Consider the following 22,883-nt stretch of genomic DNA (forward strand, 5'->3'; position numbering starts at 1 on the left):
TATGATTATACACATTCCTATGTCACACATCAAAAGGCATAATAATGCTCCTGATTTCATAGTAGTGTTTTCCATTGAGCACATAAGTGTTCACTCGATGCTGGATTGACAACCACGTAAATAAAGAGAAAAAAGAGAAGAAAACTCTTCACATGTAATCTTACTGGTATCATTTAATGAGGATATAAATGTTATATAAAAAAAACAGAATGCTCTCACTTCTCTGGTCAACCTTATTTTTATAACAGGGCTGGACTCCTGTCTCCTAGGAAACATCTCCCCATTTTAGTGGCGTCCTGTCAAAGGCCCTAAGCACTCCAGGATGCACGTTTATGCAGGAGACTTTTGGGCAGCTCTTATTTGGACTTGTGCGAACCCGAGGTCCCGCCCCCTAGCCCTCTACCCCGCTGCCCCCCTGAAGCATGGACTTATTTAAGGAGCATCAGAGACCCTCGCCCTCTGTCCCAGTGGAAACTCCAGTCTTGCGGCACAACTGGTGAGTGACTTATAACCTGTCTGTCTATGGACTACATCAGGAGGATACACAGAAAGAATAGTGTCTACTTCAGGATGATACACAGAAAGAATATTACCTACTTAAGGAGGATACACAGAAAGAATATGAACTACTTCAGGATGATACACAGAAAGAATAGTGTTTACTTTAGAATGATACGCAGAAAGAATAGTGTCTACTTCAGGGGCTACACAGAAAGAATAGTGTCTACCTCAGGATGATACGCAGAAAGAATAGTGTTTACTTTAAAATGATACGCAGAAAGAATAGTGTCTACTTGAAAAGGATACACAGAAAGAATATTACCTACTTCAGGAGGATACACAGAAAGAATATTACCTACTTCAGGATGATGCACAGAAATATTAGAGTCTACTTCAGAAGGAAACACAGAAAGAATAGTGTCTACTTCAGGATGATACACAGAAAGATTAGTACTTACTTTAGGAGTATACACAGAAAGAATAGTGTCTACCTCAGGATGATACACAGACAGATTAGTACCTACTTTAGGAGTATACACAGAAAGAAGGGTGTTTTGCACACCAGCAAACGACAGCAGTGGAAGGATAAGAGACTAATTTTGAATGTAAATGTATATTAAGGATATCATGGCATTTGTCTGTACTGTGTTGTCTGATGCAGAGGATGTTGGAAGCAAGGACTGATGGTTGTAGGAGTAGCATAGTTTTGTGACAATCATCGCGGGTGTGAACAGTGATCTCGTCTTGTATTGGAGCCAGGTCACCCTAGGTCAGTCTTGTGATGTAGCCTACCTCACTCTCAAGGCTAAACACTCAGATGAGAGCTGTTTTCAGAGGCAGAAAGACTTTAGCTAGATGTTCCACGCAGCACACAGTGGGGCTAGCCTTGCCTACCCTGAGGGGACAGCTGCGGGTGCTAGATGTTCCACGCAGTACACAGTGGGGCTAGCCTTGCCTACCCTGAGGGGACAGCTGTGGCTGGATGCAGGCTCTGCAATCAGCTGTCAGCGAACAAACCCCCTCAGCTGTGAAATAGCTACTGATAGGCTCCTGGCTCAGGGGGGCCACTGGTTGGAATGACAAGAGCTGCTGCTCAAAATAGTCACTTGAATTTGTGGGGGCTTGGAAATGTCTCAGTGTATTATCTTTTAGACTGAATAACAAACGTGATAAAACCTGCCAAATATGCAAAGTGAATCCAGTAGCCTAGATTAAAATAGTTAACTCGATTGGTGTGAGAGAATGTTTTCTGAGTAGACTCGTCTCTTTTGAACACAGCCACTGCTCTTGTTTGGATTTGCTGCAGACCATCCCAGAACCGACCAATCATGTGTGACGACGATGAAACCACCGCCCTTGTGTGCGACAACGGCTCTGGCTTGGTCAAGGCTGGGTTTGCCGGTGATGACGCTCCCCGGGCTGTCTTCCCTTCCATCGTTGGAAGGCCCCGTCACCAGGTAAACAACTTCGACATAAGCTCACCACTGCCTGCTACTATCAAGCGCTAAACATATACATCTTGTCTTATATTTATTATTCTTTCAATATCTAATGCACTATGAACAGCACTTTGGTCAGTGCAAGCTGCGTTTAAATGTGCTCTAAAAATAAACTTTACTTACTTGCTTACTATTTATATTGTTGCATCTGAACACGCACATTTGTTGACATTGTCGTAGCGTCGGTATGAAATCTGACATTCTGCATGATGTTCTTCCCAACAGGGTGTGATGGTGGGTATGGGACAGAAGGATTCCTACGTGGGAGACGAGGCCCAGAGCAAGAGGGGTATCCTGACCCTGAAGTACCCCATCGAGCATGGCATCATCACCAACTGGGACGACATGGAGAAGGTTAGTATAAAAAACAAAACACTGCATCCCACATAGACGTAGACAGAAAGGAAGTGAATCCATTTAAATAAGATCAGCTAAAGTGATAATGTGTGATATTTATTTACATTATACTCTCAACTCTCTCATGAGTTAGATAAATACAATAAAAGCCTTGTTTTCATAGCCATGTAAACAAATAAGAGTGATAAAAGAATCAAGGACCTCTGTGTCTAAATACCTCTTCCCTGTCTCCTGTCAACCCCCTTAGATCTGGCACCACACCTTCTACAACGAGCTGCGTGTGGCCCCCGAGGAGCACCCCACCCTGCTCACTGAGGCCCCCCTCAACCCCAAGGCCAACAGGGAGAAGATGACCCAGGTGAGGTGGTGTCCATGCACTGTCAAGCCAAACACTTCCTCAAGGTCGAATGTCTGTCAGATTGGACAGAATCTATGATGGTGTAGCTAACATGCCTCTCTTCCTTTTCCTCTGCCCGTAGATCATGTTTGAGACCTTCAACGTCCCTGCCATGTATGTGGCCATCCAGGCTGTCCTGTCCCTGTATGCCTCTGGCCGTACCACTGGTCAGTATATTCTGCCATTTACTCACCACTTGCAATTTCAATCGATCAAATGAGATATATATATAGGAAGAGAAATCTTTTAACTAGATTTTTTCCATTACAACCTTTTTTTTTTACTAAACCTTGAAGTGTAGTACTAAGCATTGCAAGATACAATATTATGTTGGCCACATGGTTATAATACAACATAAACACAGTTAGAATTTGATCATAATAAAAGACATGATGTCCATTTCAGTTGTACACAATTCCAGTATCTTCACCAGTCTCACTATTCATTCACTGATCCTTAGGTATCGTGCTGGATTCTGGTGATGGTGTGACCCACAATGTCCCCATCTATGAGGGTTACGCTCTCCCCCACGCCATCATGCGTCTGGATCTGGCCGGTCGCGACCTGACTGACTACCTGATGAAGATCCTGACTGAGCGTGGTTACTCTTTCGTGACAACCGGTAAGAACTTGCGTGGCTTCACAAGTCAATCTGTCTTCTCTTTCCCAAAAAAGGAAAAGACTTACCATTTTTGTGTTAAATAACTTTACATTTTTTCTTATTTAAATTTCAATGTTTACTTACTCACACTTTCGTGAATCATGTATCCTACAGCTGAGCGTGAGATCGTGCGTGACATCAAGGAGAAGCTGTGCTACGTCGCTCTGGACTTTGAGAATGAGATGGCCACCGCTGCCTCCTCCTCCTCCCTGGAGAAGTCCTACGAGTTGCCCGACGGCCAGGTCATCACCATCGGTAACGAGCGTTTCCGCTGCCCCGAGACTCTCTTCCAGCCTTCCTTCATTGGTGAGTATTCATCTTGACAGTGACGGACACAGTCATTTATTCAAACTGTTTTAGATCATTTTTCGCGTTACTGCATTTTACAACATTTAGTACTGTATTGCCCTCTGGCGTTCAAAGAAAAAAGTGCACGTACAAAGACGAGCATCAACCTCTTGGGTATAATCTGAAGCTATCACTGACCACACTTACCTGGGTGAACTATGGGGTATAACTTTGTCTGCTTTACCTGACAGGTATGGAGTCTGCTGGTATCCATGAGACTGCCTACAACAGCATCATGAAGTGCGACATTGATATCCGCAAGGACCTGTACGCCAACAATGTCTTGTCTGGTGGTACCACCATGTACCCTGGTATTGCTGACCGCATGCAGAAGGAGATCACTGCTCTGGCCCCCAGCACCATGAAGATCAAGGTGAGATCTCGTGCCATCTCTCTCAGTCTACTGCCATACACTTTACTGCATTTCAGCAAACTCCATTCACCAACAAAAGCCCTGGTATTCAACTACTGTCTCCTCCTCTCCCCCCTCTAGATCATTGCTCCCCCCGAGCGTAAGTACTCCGTCTGGATCGGTGGCTCCATCCTGGCTTCCCTGTCCACCTTCCAGCAGATGTGGATCAGCAAGCAGGAGTACGATGAGGCAGGCCCCTCCATTGTCCACAGGAAGTGCTTCTAAGCAACCAAACCCACCCCTCTCCACCCACATCTGTGTCTGCATTTGTACTGTGCCGTTTACTGTATATATATGTCCTGTTTTAATAAAAATAGCTGCCCATAACAGTACATGAACTTTCTGTCATCTGTTTGAATTTGAATAGATTCAAATGTATGAATTTGAGCATGTCAATACAACTATTGCAACTATTTGAAAAACAGGTATTGAAGTTGAATTTCAGATTCTGATAGTGTGGACAAGTAATTAGGCCTAAAAGTCCAGATGAAGCTAATTCTATTGTTGCCTTAATTCCTGCTAATCCACTTAACAACATATGCAAGTATAAAGCGTGGCCTTTACGAGAACAATGTAAGATGTGAAACAAATTAAATATTGTTTTGAAATGCTTGGAACCGGAAATGAACAGGAAATACGATTACTCGGTGGAATTGCACTGAAACAGACATTGTGTCCTAGCAAGTTGAATGTATTGTAAGCATAGTACAGCATAGCTACAATCATCAATTTGATGTGCCGAAGTATCATAATATGAGAGTTCGGTCGGCACCTGTTTTAATTCGTTTATTTTGATATGAATTATCGCGAGACGATGGCGGCAGGGTCCAGCCCGTCCGCCGGTCTAGACACACCTGTGTTGCATCAATGAATTGGTAATGGGGAATAAAATTAGTTTGCGTGTGGTGAAACGGTAAATCAGGGAGAGGAGATACTCCTGTAAACAATCCAAGGATGAAGATATCCGACCACAACGTCATTCGTTTGGCAGTGTTGCAGCATCTTCGTGTTGTATATGGAATCAAGCTGAAGACTCCCCTGAGATTCCAACACAATTCAAGCTCGAGGACACCATCCCAGGATAGTTCGGTCTGCACCGGTTTAGATTTGTTCATTTTCATACAATGCTGCGACGCTGGTTTAAAAAAAGAGTATCTGACAATCTGCGCGATACTGTGTGAATATTGGGGTGATGAGTAGGTTGGTGTAAAGCATGAATAAGAAAGGATAACCGAACCTAGTTAATTTCATCCTTACCACTGTTTTCCCTACTCTAGAAAGTTTATGGTGTCCCACTGGAAAAGGTGTATGCATGTGCTGTAACTGAGTATGGACTGGTACCAAGGTAAATTCACATAATTTCAGACAGTCTAAACTGACATACAGCGAAGTTAGGCCCCTTTTATACATGGATTTTCTGCTTGAATTTCCCTCAGCTTTTTGGTTGACGCTTGCCAGCACCTTTCAAAGTATGCTGACACTGAGGGCTTGTTCAGGAAATCCAGCTCTGTCATTCGTCTGAAATTACTTAAGGTGAGTGCAGTGTTTTCTTCTCCATTGTGTAGATAGATCAGTGGTTCTTAACCTGGGTTCGATCGAACCCCAGGGGTTCGTTGAGTCACTCTCAGGGGTTCGAACTGGGAGTATAGCCCAGTTCACACTAGCAATGTTTATTTTTCCAATTACGAAGGGTTCGGTGAATGCACTAATGAAGCTTGCAGGGTTCAGTACCTCCTATAAGGTTAAGAACCACTGAGATAGATGGATGCATTCATCTCATGACGCATCTCCACAGGCCAAGCTGGATCAGGGGGAGGAGGAGGACTGCCTAACCACAGCCCTCCCTTGTGATGTGGCGAGCCTGGTGAAGCAGTTTTTCCGCGAGCTGCCAGACCCCATCTTTCCAGCAGAGTTGAGCCAGGCCCTGCTCCAAGCGCAGCAGCTCCCCACTGAGACGGAGAGGTCCTCGGCCACCCAGCTGCTGTCCTGTCTCCTGCCTGAGAGAAACTCGGCCACTCTTCGGTTCCTCTCCAGCTTTCTCCACAGGCTCTCACAAAGGTGTCTGTTAGTCAGTCGTCCATGAAATCCAGAGGTTTAATGATGACTAACTGTCAATGTATCAGCAGTGCTGTAGTCTAGTTTTCTGTGGTGGGTATACTGTCTGTGATGGGTCGGTGCCACGGCTCCCCCCTGGCCTAGGTTTTAGTGGAGACATAGGTTTTAGTGGATATACGCAAACCCACGAACGTTTTAGGTGGTAATACGGCGTATACCTGCGTATCACGTAGACTACAGCCCTGTGTATCAGCAATACCAGCACTCTTTTTTGTAATGGTTGACAAGCTTACACACCCCCCCAAAAAAAAGACAGCCCCAGAACTCCTTTTCACCAACTATATCAAAGCAATCACCAAAGCCGCCTTTTTAATCATCTTCAAAATACAGCCAGAATCAAGGGTGTGGTGTCCCAAAAAGACCAAGAGAAGCTCATTCATGCTTTTATTTCCAGTAAGACCATTAAACAGCCACAGCTCATTCAAAAAGCTGCTTCTAGAGTTTTAACCAGGAACAAGAGAACAGAGCACATTAATCCAGTTCTAACATCTTCACACTGGCTTCCATTTAGTTACAGGATGAATTTTTAGAAGTGCAGCTACCATAAATCACAACCGGGTTTCATTTTTAATTTGGATGTTCATTTTGCTTTTATTAATGTAGAGCACATTCAATTGGCTCTGTGTATGAAATGTCCCATATAACTAAATGTAACTGGCCTTGCCTTGTTCCATCTCTTAACTTTCCTTGTGGTTTTGTTTCAGAGCTACTGAGAATAAAATGACTGCTTATAACTTGTCAGTGATCTTCGCTCCAAACCTCTTCCCCTCCAACACCGGTTTGAAGATTGTTGAGGGCCACGATAAGCTTAAAGTTGCGGTCACGCAAACCTTCATTGAAAATGCCCACCACATTGGTAAGACTCTCACTTTGTCAAATTACCTGTTTGGTTAGAGACGTCTATTATAAAACCAGTTAAAATGACCATAGAGCTATTTCTTTTTTTTTTCTTAAGTCAGTTTGTAAGTGTCTTTACTAAGGTAATTGTATGTTAGCATAGAACTACTGCAAACCTTTTTGTAAAAATTGAGTGTTTAGCAATACTCTCCGTCAGAAATATGACTTTTAATGACGTAGACGGTTTTGTCTAGGTGTCATCCCTGAGATTGTTATAAACTCGGTCCCCTCTCTACTGGATGCATGTCTGTTAGAGGGGATAGACATGGACCTGAGTCGGAAGAGGAGACGAAGAGTCTCTGATGCAGGTACTTGATGTTCTAAAGCAGTGGTTCTTAACCTGGGTTCGATTGAAACCCAGGGGTTCGTTGAGTCACTTTCAGGGGTTCGGCAGGGGTCAAGACACACACAGTATAGCCCGATTCACACTAGCAATGTCGGGGCGTTTTTATACATACCTATGTTTTGAAGAAATCATATTTTATTTTTCAAATTACAAAGGGTTCGGCGAATGCACTGATGAAGCTTGCAGGGTTCAATACCTCCAATAAGATTAAGAACCACTGTTCTAAATATTATCCCTATCAGCCTTAAGAGTATGGATCACACACGTACCAAATGTATCTTTTGCGTATGTGTGGTTCAGTTTTGCCAAAACCAGTGCAGGTGACTCCTGGACTCGGAGGGCATTCCTCTCAGCCTTCGAAGGAACGGTGCCGGGGCAGAAAGCAGAGACCTAGAGAGAGACACAGCTTCTGTTTGGGAATGCTCCCACGTGTTCTTTTCAACTCGGGTAAAACACACACACACACACACACACACACACACACACACACACACACACACACACAATATGTATTTTCCTGTCCAGTGAATGATTTGCTTTTTCAAGTGTTTACTTGTTTTCTTGTATCTGAAGAGTCAACCGCTTCATGTCCTCTGGTAGCTGAAAACGAAAGATCTAGCGGCTCAACAAAAATAAACAGATGTGCATCTGTCTACCAGAAGGTCAAAAGGTAAGTTATAGGTAAAGGTATAGGTACAAATGGGAAAGCTATAGGTAAAAGTATAGGTACAAATGTGTAATTTATAGGTAAAAGTATAGGTACAAATGGGTAAGGTATAGGTAAAAGTATAGGTACAAATGGGTAAGTTATAGGTAAAAGTATAGGTACAAATGGGTAAGTTATAGGTAAAGGTTTAGGTAGAAAAGGTCAAAAGGTTAGGTATAGGTTATGGTAAAAATACCTTTATTCAAAACTTTCAACTTTCACAACTGTTTAGTATACACTCATATTAACAGACACATTTTAAAATTAGTCTTTAAAAATCTAAATTGGTCAAATTAGTCTTCTCTTATTTGTAGAACTGTTAAAGAAAACATCCGCTGTTTGTCAACAAGCAAACAAGAGGATCATCACCCAGCGATCCCAACAGCTTGGTCATCACCAAGCTGTTCTGCTGAGACACCTCTGGGAATGACTACTACGGAAAAGCTCCTGAAGCCTGACGGTGCTCCAAGAAAAATCTCTCTCTCCGGCTTACTGAGGGTGCTGTGCTGTGCCTCTGACCCAGGGCATATGGTGGAGCCTGAACCTTCCCCCTCTAAAACGAGTGGTTTCATCCAAGATGGTGGTAGTGTGCTTAAGGATTCTCAAAACAATAACACATCGCAAGTCAATCCACATGTCGGAGAGGAAGTCCCGGCATGTTCAGCTCCCACCTCGTCACCATGTGACTCCCCTTTGTTTGCAGGGAGGACTCCGTTGTCTCACGTGGATACAGGAGCGTCACAGTTTACGACCCCCATTATAGCTAGAGCAGCACTGTTTACGACCCCCATTTATCAGGCAACCGAGTTGAATGAGTCCAAATATGCAGAAACAACTCAAGAAACGACTCAAGGCGGCGGCGGTGGTGGTTACGACGTACGACTTGACCAAAGCAGCGACGCCTTAGTGGAGGCTATCCAGCAGCTGGAGATGCTGTCAGACACTACTGCGAACACTGCATGTGGATCAGCCCCTCACCAGGACCAAGAGCGTGTGCGTCTGCTGGAGCCAAGCACTAGTGCCTCAGAGATCGTGCTGGGCACACCGACAGCCACAAGGCTTCCCACAGGCAGGGTGGCAGCCCACGTTAAAATCTTCAGCAGACTTAACTTCAGATCCCTAACACCAAAAGCATTCCGATCTCCTATTAATTTTCAGAGGACCCCTGTTTACAAGTATGTGAAGAGGATAAACTCCTTCATAGAGAGGGGTTGTAAGGACAGGGTTGGCTTATGAGGGGCTGCTACGAGGCATAGATGAAGGCGCTTAACAATAGCTAGACTGCCCCACACACACACACACACACACACACACACACATACACTCTCTCTATTCCTCTGGAGGCAGGCTAGAAATTAAATAAATTGGCCTCTGATGAGATTTTCTGTCTTGAGTTTAGGTGTTTTATATATAGAGTTGTGTTTTTTTGTCATGTGTTGAGACTGTCACAATTGTTTCACAACTTTGGCGTAGGTTTAGTAAAACTATTATGATTTCTCTCAGTCTAAATTGTTTCAGTTCTTTACTGTGTGGTTGTAGTGTAGTTAAATAATTTGTTTTAAGATTAAGTGTTTTATTGTTATTATCATAACTATTATTCATGATTGTTTTTAATCAGATTGTTGTCTGACTGTAATCCCAAATTGTATCAATATGTGAAATTGCAGCATTGTTCCGTGTGTTTTTGTATCAAAAGGAATATTAAAGTCTGCGCATTGCCATTCTGTGTGTCCATGTTTGCTGGTGGAAGAACCTGAAGGTGTATTCATAGATGAGTCTACAGTGCGGATCATTGTCCTGCTGGAAGGTCCAACCACGGCCCATTTTAAGCTCACTAGAGGGGGCTGTTAGGTATTCATTTAATATGGAGTCCAAGATACCATGTATCCTAACAAGAAAAAAAACAGCTCCAAAAATTCAAAGATCTGCTACCATACTTCACAGTGGGTATGAGGTGCTTTTCTGTATGGCTATCTTTCTGTCTACGCCAAAACCACCTTTGATGTTGCCAAAAAGCTTTATTTTGGTCTCATCTGACCATATAACTTGGGCCCATTGAAAGACTGACTTACATTTTGCAAACTGTAGGCGTTTTAGTTTGTTGTTGACTGACAGCAGAGGCTTTTTTCTGGCAACCCTCCAAAACAACTTGCAATGATGTAGGTGTCTGATGGTAGTTTTGAAAACGTTCTAACCCCAAGACTCAATTAACCTCTGCAATTCTCCAGCTGTGATCCTTGGGAGATTCTTTTGCCAATCGAACCATCCTCCTCACGGTGCGTGGGGTCAATGTACACACAAGTCCTCTTCCAGGCTGATTCTTAACATATCCTATCGCTTTAAACTCTTTAATTATTTCCATGATAGTGGAACTTTTCGCCGCATATTGCCAATGTGTTCTTGGGTCTTTCCCATAGTGATGAATGACAAATAGAATTTGGCCTGTGTCACCTCATATTTCTACGCCAGTGGAACTGGAAGTCATGGTTGACCTATTAAGAGTTCCTAATCAAACAGGTGAACTTAAAATGTAAAACATGGCTGGAAATATACTTCAGTTAGATTTTAATTGTAAGATTTTTCTAGGGGTGCGAATAGTTGTGGCACACATGTTTTGGGGAAACATATTTATTTAATGTCAACAGTTTTTTTTTCTTTCAATAATTTTATTTCAATGAAAAGGTAAGATGTTTGTGAATATTTTGAGTGAAAGACCAAGAGGATAAACAGCAAAGATTTTTTTTTCATAGCATGTTTTGCTTATATAATTGTGGAGGGCAATGTATATGCCAAGACTGAAGAGGTAGCCTTAGCGCCAGAAATAAATATACCAGAGCCATAGAAAACATGGCTCTGAAATATACCACCTGGCTGAAATGCAGCGAACGTAATTTCCCATCTGAGTGAACCAATGGCGATCCAGGAGACGGCTGTCATAGGAGTGCGTAGCAACTGTGGTAATGTAGGCAGTGGACGGGACTGCATCCTTCGCTGTACCTGTTTTATTTCACACCATCCACACTGCATCGTGAGTAAACATCGCCACCATTTTATACGTTTTTGACTATTCTTACAGCTACTTAATCTGTTTGCACATGTACCGTTTTAACGACAGTGACGGCGTTATGTTAGACGGAGCGTGTCTTGCTGGTGACTGGTGCATCCTCCATCTTTTCAGTGGTCTAGATCTGGCATTGCTGTTTATTTGCCCACTGCGCAGAGACAGAGAGCGCTTCCCCATATGGTTGTCATTATTACGAGGTTGCTGATGCAAACAAATAAAAAAGAAAATAAAATGGTGGCAATTTGGACCACGGGCTATAAAAGTGACGATAGTCCGACAATGGGTATTTTGTTTTGTTAATTTTCTTGATGAACCTATAGGCTACTGCCCGAGTTAGGCATATGCCAACTACCTACGAACCTTTACATGTAAGCTACATTTTTCAGCAGTTGAAGACAGTAATAGGCCTACACCTTTTTTTTTTTAGACTTTAACGTAATGACTGTTTGTCACAGCTAAATCATGGGTTCATTCGTAAATCAATATCTAGTCTTTCTTTTGGGGGTCGCCACTTAAAATAGAAAATTATAACCGTTTGGTTCAAGTTGGTTAAATTATCTGATATCCAAGCGCCGTTCAATTGTTTTCTTTTTAGTGAGGATTGGCGATGGATTCGACAATCAGGACGACACTTGCCGTTTTTCTGAGCCTAGTGGTGGGTATGTTGGCCGTTGTGTCAGGCCACAGCCCCCGCACGGCGGATCAAGTGTCACAGGATGAGATTCAGCGCTTGCTTCATGGTGTGATGGAACAGCTGGGCATCGCTCGCCCCAGGGTAGAGTATCCTGCACATCAGGCCACCAATATTGTTGGTCCCCAGAGTATCCAAGGTAAGCCAATTTTTACACCCAGGGTTGATTTTTATTTTTGATATACATTTCAGGGCAAATTGACGTTCAAATAATTTGCGTATTAGATCATTATCATCATCTGTCACCACACCAAAAATACGTTGATGATGTGGATCTAGCTCCGATTCGCCATGTTGTTTCAATATTTGTTCACCAGGGGGAGCACATGAGGGCCTTCAACATCTCGGGCCGTACGGCAACATCCCCAATATTGTGGCAGAGTTGACAGGGGACAACGTCCCTAAAGACTTCAGTGAAGACCATGGGTACCCTGACCCCCCCAACCCGTGCCCGCTAGGAAAGACAGGTTTGTATCTTAAATTGAATGCAATATTGTGGAACCATTAAAATGTGAACTATAGACCTGAACAAAGGTTATTCGTGGTACTGTACAGTGGCAGACTGAAACATTAATTCAGGCCCGGATATTCAACTCCATCCCAGGCCACCCTTTTCATGCAGACCACCAGACCGTACATTTTGTAGGAGAACCCTATTTGTTGATGTAACGGGTACCAGACTATACATTTCGCCGCTATGTTTATCTAGGAGGCAAGTTATCCAGATTACAAAATACAAAAACATTTAGAATGACCAACAAGTAGCCTGCCTTGAGTTTTCAAGGTATGCATTGCCTATGGGTGCACCCTAAAAACTCAGTACAAGGAATACACCAATCATAGCACATACTATGTACAAGGCTAGACACACAAAACAATTAGCCTACACTTTAAAAAAAAGAGAATTAAATAAAGAGTTGACTCAAATGTTCAAATGACTAATTTAAGCATCATCATTATAGTAACTTGTAATGTTATAGTGCACCTGCAGATGGCGCTAATGATCTTTCATTGCCTGTGGCACACTGGCTACTGTGTTAATTGTAATGGGGTGTCATGGTTACGTTACTCTAGCCTTTATCGCTGTACAGTGTGTGCAGTTTCCCTAGTTTATGTGGTATGACGGATTGCTGGCAAATCCATAGTCCAGGATTACTATTTTGAACTAGCTGAAACATATTGACTTCAATGTCATATGACTGCTAGGTTGCACTCATCATTGCTTTGATACAGTGCCCTCCACAAATATTGGCACCCCTAGTGAATATGAGCTAAACAGGCTATAAAAAAATATGTCTGCTGTTTATCCTCTCAGTCTTTTTTGAGAGAAAGACCAAGAGGATAAACAGCAGACATATTTTTTTTATAGCCTGTTTAGCTCATATTCACTAAGGGTGCCAATATTTGTGGAGGGCTATAGTTCCTTCACAAAGAGGTAAGCGAGCAAACTGTGTATAGAGTCCATTTTGTTATTAGTTACTTAGCTAGTCACACTGTGTGTGTGTTTAAGCTACTGTTTTTGACTTACCTGGTCCCTTACTGCTGAACATTACTTATTTTTACGTTACTTATTTTGCAGCATTTAGCTGCGTCTCTTTTTTATTCTCTCCCCCTCTGCTCCACCTTTCCTTTCCTTATCTTCTGACCGTTTCGCCGGGCAACAATGTTATCTGTAAAGAAGCAGGTAAACGGTTGCTAGGTGTGGGGACACTGCGGAGAGAGTGAGGGTCGCACTTGATGCATAGATTCTGAGAGGTCCATCAGCTCATTCCTGCTTGCTATATAATCAGGGCATATCCCATCCTGGTTTAGATGATATATTGTAGATGAAATATTGCTTGGAGGATTGTATTATTAATATGCTGTTAGATAAAATACAGCCTGTAGTATTTTAATCCAAATGGATGTTTTCATGTGCCTTGAGCCATGGTGTTCTGTCCTGGGTGAATGTTTTGAGTCTTTGTTTCAGCAGCCGATGAGTGTTTGGAGAACGCCCCAGACACTGCAGAGTTCAGCCGTGAGTTCCAGAAGCATCAGCACCTCTACGACCCAGAGCACGACTATCCAGCACGGGCCAGTCCTCAGTGGGTGAGTCCTCATCCTTCAAGGCCAAAATCTTAGCCAATTCATAAAGTATTCTTGTATTTTTTGTATGGATTTTTCTCAATGTAACCATGAGCTGACTGCCATTTGTTCTGAAAGTGGTGGAAACAGATGAAGATGCCCATCTGAACAGTGACTCACTTACTTCACTCTTTTAAGTCACTTTAGTGCACGGCCACCATCGCACTGAAATGGTGAAATGACCGCCATTTGATTGACCTAGTCTTAGAACTCCTGCAGTTTGTCTCGCTGGGGGTACACACTCTTTTTTTTGCGCTCAGCAGTTTTCCTTTCTTATCCTGCATTCTCTTTGATAACTGATGAAGTAGTCTGATAAGTTTGTATTACTGGTAGTATGGCTTTCATAATCCTGTACATTGAGATATACTGTTCAGACTTCTCGTCTCGTGTGTGTATGTGTGTGTATGTGTGTGTATGTGTGTGTATACAGCTTCATGGGAAAGTCACCTGAAATCAAACTGCCAGACATTTTGAATGGTTATAAATATATTTGTTTTTTTACAGAATATAATTTTACTCGAAGGCTGATCTTTTGCTGACTAAATCCCTCTGTAAAAAATTATGACTTCCTTTCAGCCAGGGCAGTATACTAAACTATTGCCAGGGCAGTTTACTAAACTATTGAAAGTATTTGGAAAAACAAAACGATGTCTTATTGCCTAATACAAAACAAAGCAATTTGCTCTCAGAGGACAGAGGTTGAACTTTTTCCTTTCTTTTCTTTTAGAACAAGGAGCTGTTGTATGAAAAACTGAAGAGTGGACCAAAGAGAAGAAAAAGGGTATATTGTTGTCTGTCTTTGACGTTGTCTGAAAATCTGTTGTGTGATCTTTCTTAAACCACATGATTTCCTGTGTGGGATGGGTTTAGAGGGGAGAGATGAATTTGGGGACTGGGAGAAATTCAGCCAGTCCACTGACTTCACATTTACCCAACCGAAACTAGTATCAACACAAACATGTCTCGCCCTGTGATATTTCAGAGCGTCAACCCATACCTGAGGGGGAAGCGTCTTGACAACGTGGTGGCCAAGAAATCAGTCCCAAATTTCTCTCAGGAAGAAGACACAGTGACCAGCATCCCTAAGCCCTAAACCCAGACATCACATTACTATATTACAAAGTTAAAACAGTGTATGTCAAGTCAAAAATATATTTTAACTAGTCACTCAATTTCAAAACACCTAAGGCATTGTGCTCACATCTGTGTTGGGATTGCTGTATACTGAAATTCTATCTAATAAAATCTATGTTCTTATGCACTCCTCTGGCCCTGTCGACTGTTTTGTTTTTTTGTTTTGTTTCCCCCTCTGAGGGAGGGGGATAAATGTGGGGGCGTGGACATCTCTGCATCATGCAAAGCCAATGTATTTAAATGGGACATCTCGATGGTGGCACAACTCTTAGTGTGTGCTTTCTATCTGAACTAGAGAAGCTGTAGATGAACTTTTTTACATTACTGTTTCGTCCAGTGTTTGTTTTCATCACTCCGGTGCCCCTTCGACTTGCTAAGAACACCAGGTCATGTTTTCTGCTTGTGGCCATACGTTCGACAGGTGAGCGCAAACATTTTCAGGTGTACTGATTGTAACTTGCCACTGTGAATCTATGTGTATGCGCTGATGACAATTTTGTTAGACCAAATTCTCGTATAAAACGTACATTTATTTTGCTCATGGAATATTTTACAGATTTCCAGTTGTATTTGGAGTGTTGAGCGTTTGTTCACTTTTCGAAATTCTCCATTTGTTTTACACAAACGTCTCCGCGCAAAGCAAAGCGGTTAAATTCGATTACAAATTTCCATGAAGCAGTGTCTAACATAAAGTGCTTTTAATCTCCATCCAAGGATGAAGAGAGACACAACTATCGCTGCGGTCGTGGTCTTCTGGCTACTTCTGAGCCCAGCGAGGGGCAGAGGGACCGGGGGATTTCAAGGCGCCATTCCCCATCCCAATAAATACAACCCTAACCAGTCGGAACAATTGCCGCAGACACCACAAACCATCTTCAGAGGGATGGGGCCGCCTACGCCCGCTGAGGAGGTTCTGGATTCTAGCCAAGAGGCTCTTCACGTCACGGAGCGCCGCTATCTGAAGCTAGACTGGTGCAAAACACAGCCCCTCAAACAAACCATCCACGAAGAAGGGTGCGTGAGCCGCACCATCATCAACCGTTTCTGCTATGGGCAGTGCAACTCTTTTTACATTCCTCGACACGTCTATCAGGAGGACAGCGCTTTCCAATCATGTTCAACTTGTAAGCCCAAGAGCTTCACCACTTTAACGTACACTTTATTCTGTCCCGGGAAACAACCGAATACCAAGAAGAAACGCGTCCAGCGCGTAAAACAGTGTCGCTGTACGTCCATAGATCTGGATTAAACTCCTAACTCGCTTTCTTTGAGCTTTTTTGAAAGGGCTGCTATGTTCATCCGAGACAAAGGTTGATGAAAGATGAAAGGACTTAAGACAGGAGACAGCGGTTTGAAATGAATCGGCACCAGAGCCCTTGTGCCACACAAGTGCGTTGGTCGGTAAACTGACAGTCCAGTTTGTCCAAATGCATGTAAACTACCGGCTGCGCATAATTAACATAAGCCTTCCTTCGTGCCATACTTGCTTGCTCATATAACTGATATTCTCAGTGCGGGGAAAAGGTTGGAAACCTTGTAGGAGCACATCCGAGCTATACAAGACAGAGATGTGTCAATCACTATCGTATTTCCACTGTGTGGATTTTTCTAAACAATGCACGCTAAACTAATCTCAGTGGTAGTCATTGTGATGAATGTCACATAAAGTCCCTTTTATGTTACTTGATTTATCTCTTTAATACCTTATTAAATGTATATATGTTGTATACTTTTGGAATAAACGTATTTTTACATCTTGAAATCGCTGTCATTACTTTTCACATGTATGGCTATGCTAGTGAAATATAGTTTTTTCCAGAAAAGTACTTTTAAGAAGAATTTATATTTTTAAATAATAATGTTCTAGTTTTCAAACACGTGTAACTGTCAGGCATTAATAATGTTGCCATATCAGAAAATGAATAATGGTTATTAATATTGGTTTACTTTACATGATGGTTGAAGAATAGTGGGTTATTTTGAAGATACACAGAGTGCAAGTTGTTTGTATTTGAATATTCCAATGCTGTACAAGATATTTATTAATTTCATTTTCAAATATACAGAAAAAAATGTAGAATATACACTATTAATAAAACACTTTGAATACTTGAAAATATTGTAATTCAGTTAAATGTTTAGCATTGACGAGAAAGGTACTGATTTAGAATAAAACTTGAAAATCGATCCATACTGCCTAGTTGCATTAAGACCACTACAGGGAATTGTGCAGTTTTCATATTTTACAATCAGAAGTTTCCAACAACAACATTGCAACATTCATTGTTAAGTTATTAGAGACAACTTAATACACCAATACAAAACCATCCAGTCAAAGTGCTTACTCCTGTCGCCTATCAGGCCTTCCTCAATGCTCTTCCCTTCCAGTGCCAGCAGTACGCTGTGCCTCTGCCACGCAGACAGTCCCACACACATGTCCCTAAACTGATGCCCAGGTTTTGGGGGCAGGGTCAGGGGGCTGGGATGCGACCACAGACCCCCAGAGGGGTGACTGACCAGACCCTGAGTCCCAAACAACAGAAGGAATGTGACCATGCAGACTTGGAGTCCTTAGCATTCCGGTTCCGTTCCGTTTCCGCCATCCCCTTCCTGGTTCTTAACTGGAGCCCAGGCTGGCCTCTTTCTGGCGTAACCGTTCCTTCTGTTGGAGAAGAGGGATGTTATGTCCCCGCAGTTGTCATGGAAATACATTTCTAGTATTGTTTGTTTTAAAAAGAAATACAAAGGTGTGTTCATTCTTTAGAGACAACCATATATTCTTAATGAATCCTGTTTATCCATGCTTTATGTACTGTCAGAAACTGCCGGCAGTCTTTTTAAGTGCCTCGACAGTATTTAATGGAGATACTTGATGGTAAGGGTGCATTTGTGCAAACCAGTATCAATGCAATTGGTTAAACATTATTTGAATAAAGTCAACGTACCAAATGCAAGGCCGGTATAAACTTTATTTGGCTAACATTCAATAGGGGACACCCCCCCCCTTTCAGCTCTAATGGACAAAACCTTCATCACCTACCTAACCTACCTTAACTAAATCATGACAACTTACATATTACCACTTCTGTATGTTAAAACTATATTTTGAGGCTATTAACCTAACAAATACCCATGCAGGTCATGTATTACCACTCCTATCTATTTCAGTGGCTGTTGCTATGCTGGAGAATTCATCCTGGGAAGTATAACATTAGGCAATGAACTCTTGGACCAGGGCACTCACTTTTGGCCTCAAAGTGCCCGATCCGCAAACGCCCCATGACCAGTGGTGTAGTCAAGGGTATACGCAGGTATACGGAGTATACCCACTTCTTTTTCAGTCAGCATTGCGTATACCCACTTCTCAAAACAGGGCGTTTATCCTGTGCTGTATGGGCTGCTTAAAAATAAAATAAGATAAGAGTATACCCACGTCTATAATAAAATAAGAGTATACCCACGTCTCCACCACTGCCCATGACCAATGCTAAGGATAAGGGGTTCACCCCATGACCAATGTTAAGGATAAGGGGTTCACCCCATGACCAATGTTAAGGATAAGGGGTTCACCCCATGACCAATGTAAGGATAAGGGGTTCACCCCATGACCAATGTTAAGGATAAGGGGTTCACTCACCAGGCTGTTGGCATGGACCTTCCTGGTCTCCACCTTCTTTTCTCCGGTGATGTTTTTGACACGTTGCTGGGCCTCTCTTAGCCTGCAAACAAATGATCATATATAGACACACATTAAAACACACACACACACACACACACTCACACTCACACTCACACTCACACTCACACTCACACTCACAGACACACACACACAGGGCATACATACCGCACGCATCCCTTTTTCTCACCTTTCTTTGGAGATGTTCTTGCTCTCCCGTTTCCAGCGCGTCTTGAAGTCTCCGCAGAACTCAAACCAGAGCATGAAGACCTGGCCAGGCATCACCTCCCTCTCGCCAGACTTGGGCTTCACCCCAAAGTAAACCACCAGGTCATGGAAGCTACAGGGGCAACAGGAGAACATGAAGCAGGAGAACATGAGGCAGGAGAACATGAGGCAGGAGAACACGAGGCAGACCGGAGAACATGAAGCAGGAGAACACGAAGCAGACAGGAGAACACGAGGCAGGAGAACATGAGGCAGGAGAACACGAGGCAGGAGAACACGAGGCAGGAGAACACGAGGCAGGCAGGAGAACACGAGGCAGGAGAACACGAGGCAGGAGAACATGAAGCAGACAGGAGAACACAAGGCAGGAGAACACGAGGCAGACAGGAGAACACGAGGCAGACAGGAGAACACGAGGCAGGCAGGAGAACACAAGGCAGGCGAACATGAGGCAGGCAGGAGAACACGAGGCAGACAGGAGAACACGAGGCAGGCAGGAGAACACAAGGCAGACAAGAGAGAAAAGACCTGAGGTGAGCCAATAAACAGTGCAATTCACCAGATTAACTTCAAGTAGCCTATAGCAGTAGCATAGTCAAAATAGATCATTGGCCTGAATGTGAATGTACCACACCAACACAATACGAGTGGAGCTATTAGTATAGATGGGAGATATATTAACAATATATTAGTATAGATGGTACATATATTAACAATATATTTAGTCAATTGTAAATTTAAAATGTTATTATCAATTTCATACCTTTTCTGCGCACACACCAACTGAAGCTCTGATGCACTGTGCTCTTGCTGTGCTGCAGGTCAAGCACAACCACATTTGGTCAACACATAATAATTCAGTAGTTCAAACATAATCAGCACACAGTTTAAGTTAAGTTTGATTCAATTATGTGTACAGTGTATAACATAGCAGGTGCACTTAAGGACAACTAAATGCAGTATACAAAATATTAAGTATTTCAGTATATAAAGTATTTCAGACAGTGACTTAGCTGAGATGTAGACAGCGCTTTGAAAGGACACACCCAATTCAAAAAGCAATTTGGTTCAGCCTATGGTTAATCCTTGTCTCGGACACAAATTCCTTATGTTTACGAATTTAAAAATAATCTTAAATAGCAAACGTACAAGAGTACATCTCCATTTAATTGGGCACTATGAGTTCATTTTAAATTCCTGTGCGAGTGATTCTGTCACTGCCCATGTCTACTTGCGATGAAACCTATCATGATCACACTGAAATGGAGCCAGACAACAATTTGGTCTCTTAAAACCAGCCATTACACGTGCAGTCAGAACAAAAAGGCCTTTCTTGTCGCCACAGTCCCATTGCCTTGTCCTGCCAGTAAAATCACAGGCAGACTCACTACCTACAGTTTTGTATTGCCATAATGGAGCCATTTTAGCCCATTGACCCCTAAGAGCAATTTCAGACTCACAGAGTCTCTAAGGTGCTCTGCTCGACCTACACTCAAAAGTCCCAGTCATTGCCAAAATCTCCCTGATCCCTATCTACTATGTCTGCCAACAGGACAGAACTGGGAGCTATCTAGCCCTGGCCGCGAGGACCACAGACAGTTATCACCCACCCACCTCCCCGTTCCCAAAAAGGGCCAGTCACTGATATTCACCATAGCAACAGGATCAGTGTCAATGTTTAAGAGACAATGGAATAATTATGGTCTGGGCCCAGCAAAGAGGGAGGGGGAGGGGGAGGGGGAGGAAGAGCCGCTGATCCAGTCCTACTACTGACTGCAGACAGTGGCTTATGAAAACACAGCAAAAAACAGACCTGGTCTAAGATTAGACATAAACAGTGGGCCCACAAAACAATAACTTTATGTAGGCGTGATTTACATTTTGAATCTGTATTCTCTATTTAAAGGTTTTCTTATTCTAATTTTCAATGAAAAGCTTGTTTAAGAGGTATTGTGCAGCATGTCATGACTATCCAAGAAAAAAAGGACAATGTGGCCCCTGCAAAACCATAAGCATAACATTCAACATATTTGTAAAAGCATCCTCTCTGGCAAAAACATCTGTCATAAGCCAGCACTGAGTGGACATTTGTCCTCCATCTGCTGTGCACTGTACACTGACCAAGTTACCATTTAAAGGCACCCAGTGCAACTTTATAGGCTTGAGACTCGAAAAATAAACATTCAATTTCTAGTCTTGTTTACACATAGTAAGTTTCAATAACTCCATACCATTACATATCGACATTCAAGGAGCAAAGATGAGACGTTGTTGTGTGGTGAGAACTGATAGAACAACAACAATCGCCGGTGGGGAGAGGCCATTTTTCCATTGACTGGAATCCTGCTTTATTTATTGGTGGCACCAATAAATAAAGATTTGGGGGAAAAATGGCGCCGATTGTTGTTGTTTACGATTTTCTATCAGTTCTCACCACACAACGACGTCTCATCTTTGCTCCTTGAATGTCGATATGTAATGGTATGGAGTTATTGAAACGTACTACGTGTAAAAAAGACTAGAAATTGAATGTTTACTTTTTAGCCTCGAAAGTTGCACTGGGTGCCTTTAATATAAAACTCTCCCTCCATCCGTTGTGCACTGTACACTGACCAGGCTTACCATTTAATATAAAACTCCCCCAGCATTTTTTTGTGCCGTGCAGACTGACCAAACTTACCATTTAATATAAAACTCTCCATGTTCTCTTTGAATGGATGGAGGTGCTCCTCAGAGGAACTGGCGCATACCCTTTTGACATCTTGTTCACAAACTACAGAAAGAAACAAAGAAGAATATTTACTCTTCAGCAAACATACATTTATCATCAGTGGTTTTACAGGTCCCCTGAAACCACATCACATTTGTCAGTCTAGCACCATGTACACAGTCCTTGTGATGGGGCTCCACCTGTATGAGAGTCAAAGGTTATCACCACGGTTACCCTTGTATAGAGCCGGTTTAGATAAAACGATGGCGGCAAGAGATAACGGATAACCACTGTTCCGCCTCTGGCTCCGACCTGTTCTGTTTGTCCCCTTTGGCTCGCCATCCAATCAGAGAATCACAGGAGCCAGTCTCCAGCCACAGTCATAATACACCCTGATGGGAGCGGACATGCTCGATATGCAGCCCGGCGGATTAGATTACAAAGAATACTGTTTTCATTCGCCGTTTGTGTAAACTGTGGAGGCTGTTACCTGCAGGTCGAAGTGTACCTTTCAGCTGGGTTATATGTATGGAAAGAGAGCCTTTTCTCTGCTGAAGAGGGTCACTCACCTGCATGTAAACAGTGGTACTGTCTGGTGGTCCCTGGTGATCAGCTAAAGGTCTAAACATCACAGCTGTGTGTGTGTGGGTGTGTGTGTGTGTGTGTTTGTGTGTGTGTGTGTGTGTGTGTGTGTGTGTGTGTGTGTGTGTGTGTGTGTGTGTGTGTGTGTGTGTGTGTGTGTGTGTGTGTGTGTGTGTGTGTGTGTGTGTGTGTGTGTGGCTGCCAGTGAAACGCTTTCACAAAAGTGCCATGTTTTCCATTCCTCTCAAAGCCATTTTTGTTAATTTATGCCCTGTTAAGCACTTTTGAAACAAAGTTGACGTTAAAACTTTGTTTGTCGTGCAGCCAATCGACGTAGTACAGTGCGGCACAGGACTCATATGTGCACAGTAAAATCGTTATTACGGTCTTCAAGGAAAACAAACACATTCAAACACTTTCGCCCCAGCTCACAAG

General features: G+C 42.8%; 4 protein-coding genes across 5 annotated transcripts in view; 3 read left to right on the top strand and 1 right to left on the bottom strand.

Annotated features, from left to right (window-relative positions):
- Nucleotides 1-444: 444 nt before the first annotated feature.
- Nucleotides 445-4,507, top strand: actc1a (actin alpha cardiac muscle 1a). Of its 2 annotated transcripts, none has more exons than XM_080853546.1 (9): nt 445-496; nt 1,808-1,958; nt 2,226-2,354; nt 2,605-2,715; nt 2,837-2,921; nt 3,215-3,376; nt 3,530-3,721; nt 3,955-4,136; nt 4,257-4,507. In XM_080853546.1, the coding sequence occupies exons 2-9, from the start codon at nt 1,830-1,832 to the stop codon at nt 4,398-4,400; spliced, it is 1,134 nt and encodes a 377-aa protein (XP_080709672.1). In that variant the 5' UTR covers nt 445-496; nt 1,808-1,829; the 3' UTR covers nt 4,401-4,507. The 2 variants fall into 2 exon arrangements, with proteins under 2 accessions (XP_080709672.1, XP_080709671.1); XM_080853545.1 differs by having other exon boundaries at nt 450-496; nt 1,780-1,958.
- Nucleotides 4,508-11,910: 7,403 nt separating this feature from the next.
- On the top strand, nt 11,911-15,311 carry scg5 (secretogranin V; the record flags this gene model as incomplete). The annotated part of the gene is made up of 5 exons (XM_080853412.1): nt 11,911-12,133; nt 12,312-12,461; nt 13,964-14,082; nt 14,846-14,899; nt 15,101-15,311. The coding sequence occupies 5 exons, from the start codon at nt 11,911-11,913 to the stop codon at nt 15,209-15,211; spliced, it is 657 nt and encodes a 218-aa protein (XP_080709538.1). The 3' UTR covers nt 15,212-15,311.
- A 227-nt stretch (nt 15,312-15,538) lies between these two features.
- Nucleotides 15,539-16,501, top strand: grem1a (gremlin 1a, DAN family BMP antagonist; the record flags this gene model as incomplete). The annotated part of the gene is made up of 2 exons (XM_080853677.1): nt 15,539-15,673; nt 15,967-16,501. The coding sequence occupies exons 1-2, from the start codon at nt 15,642-15,644 to the stop codon at nt 16,499-16,501; spliced, it is 567 nt and encodes a 188-aa protein (XP_080709803.1). The 5' UTR covers nt 15,539-15,641.
- Nucleotides 16,502-17,869: 1,368 nt separating this feature from the next.
- Nucleotides 17,870-22,883, bottom strand: part of fmn1 (formin 1) — a gene marked incomplete at both ends in the record, with an annotated part of 23,616 nt that continues 18,602 nt past the window's right edge. The window contains 5 exons of the mRNA XM_080854480.1: nt 17,870-17,914; nt 18,890-18,971; nt 19,119-19,268; nt 19,920-19,971; nt 21,837-21,929. Coding sequence (XP_080710606.1) covers nt 17,870-17,914; nt 18,890-18,971; nt 19,119-19,268; nt 19,920-19,971; nt 21,837-21,929 — 422 coding nt within the window. The remainder of the gene's footprint in view (nt 17,915-18,889; nt 18,972-19,118; nt 19,269-19,919; nt 19,972-21,836; nt 21,930-22,883) is intronic.

The sequence above is a fragment of the Sprattus sprattus genome (genome assembly GCF_963457725.1).
Source record: "Sprattus sprattus genome assembly, chromosome: 16".
In the NCBI taxonomy this organism is placed as follows: domain Eukaryota; kingdom Metazoa; phylum Chordata; class Actinopteri; order Clupeiformes; family Clupeidae; genus Sprattus; species Sprattus sprattus.

Coding starts and splice junctions, on each gene's coding strand:
- actc1a (XM_080853546.1), top strand. CDS start 1,830: ATGTGTGACGACGATGAAACCACCGCCCTTGTGTGCGACAACGGCTCT. Junction 2,355..2,604: donor ACTGGGACGACATGGAGAAG/GTTAGTATAAAA, acceptor CAACCCCCTTAG/ATCTGGCACCACACCTTCTA. Junction 3,377..3,529: donor TTACTCTTTCGTGACAACCG/GTAAGAACTTGC, acceptor TGTATCCTACAG/CTGAGCGTGAGATCGTGCGT.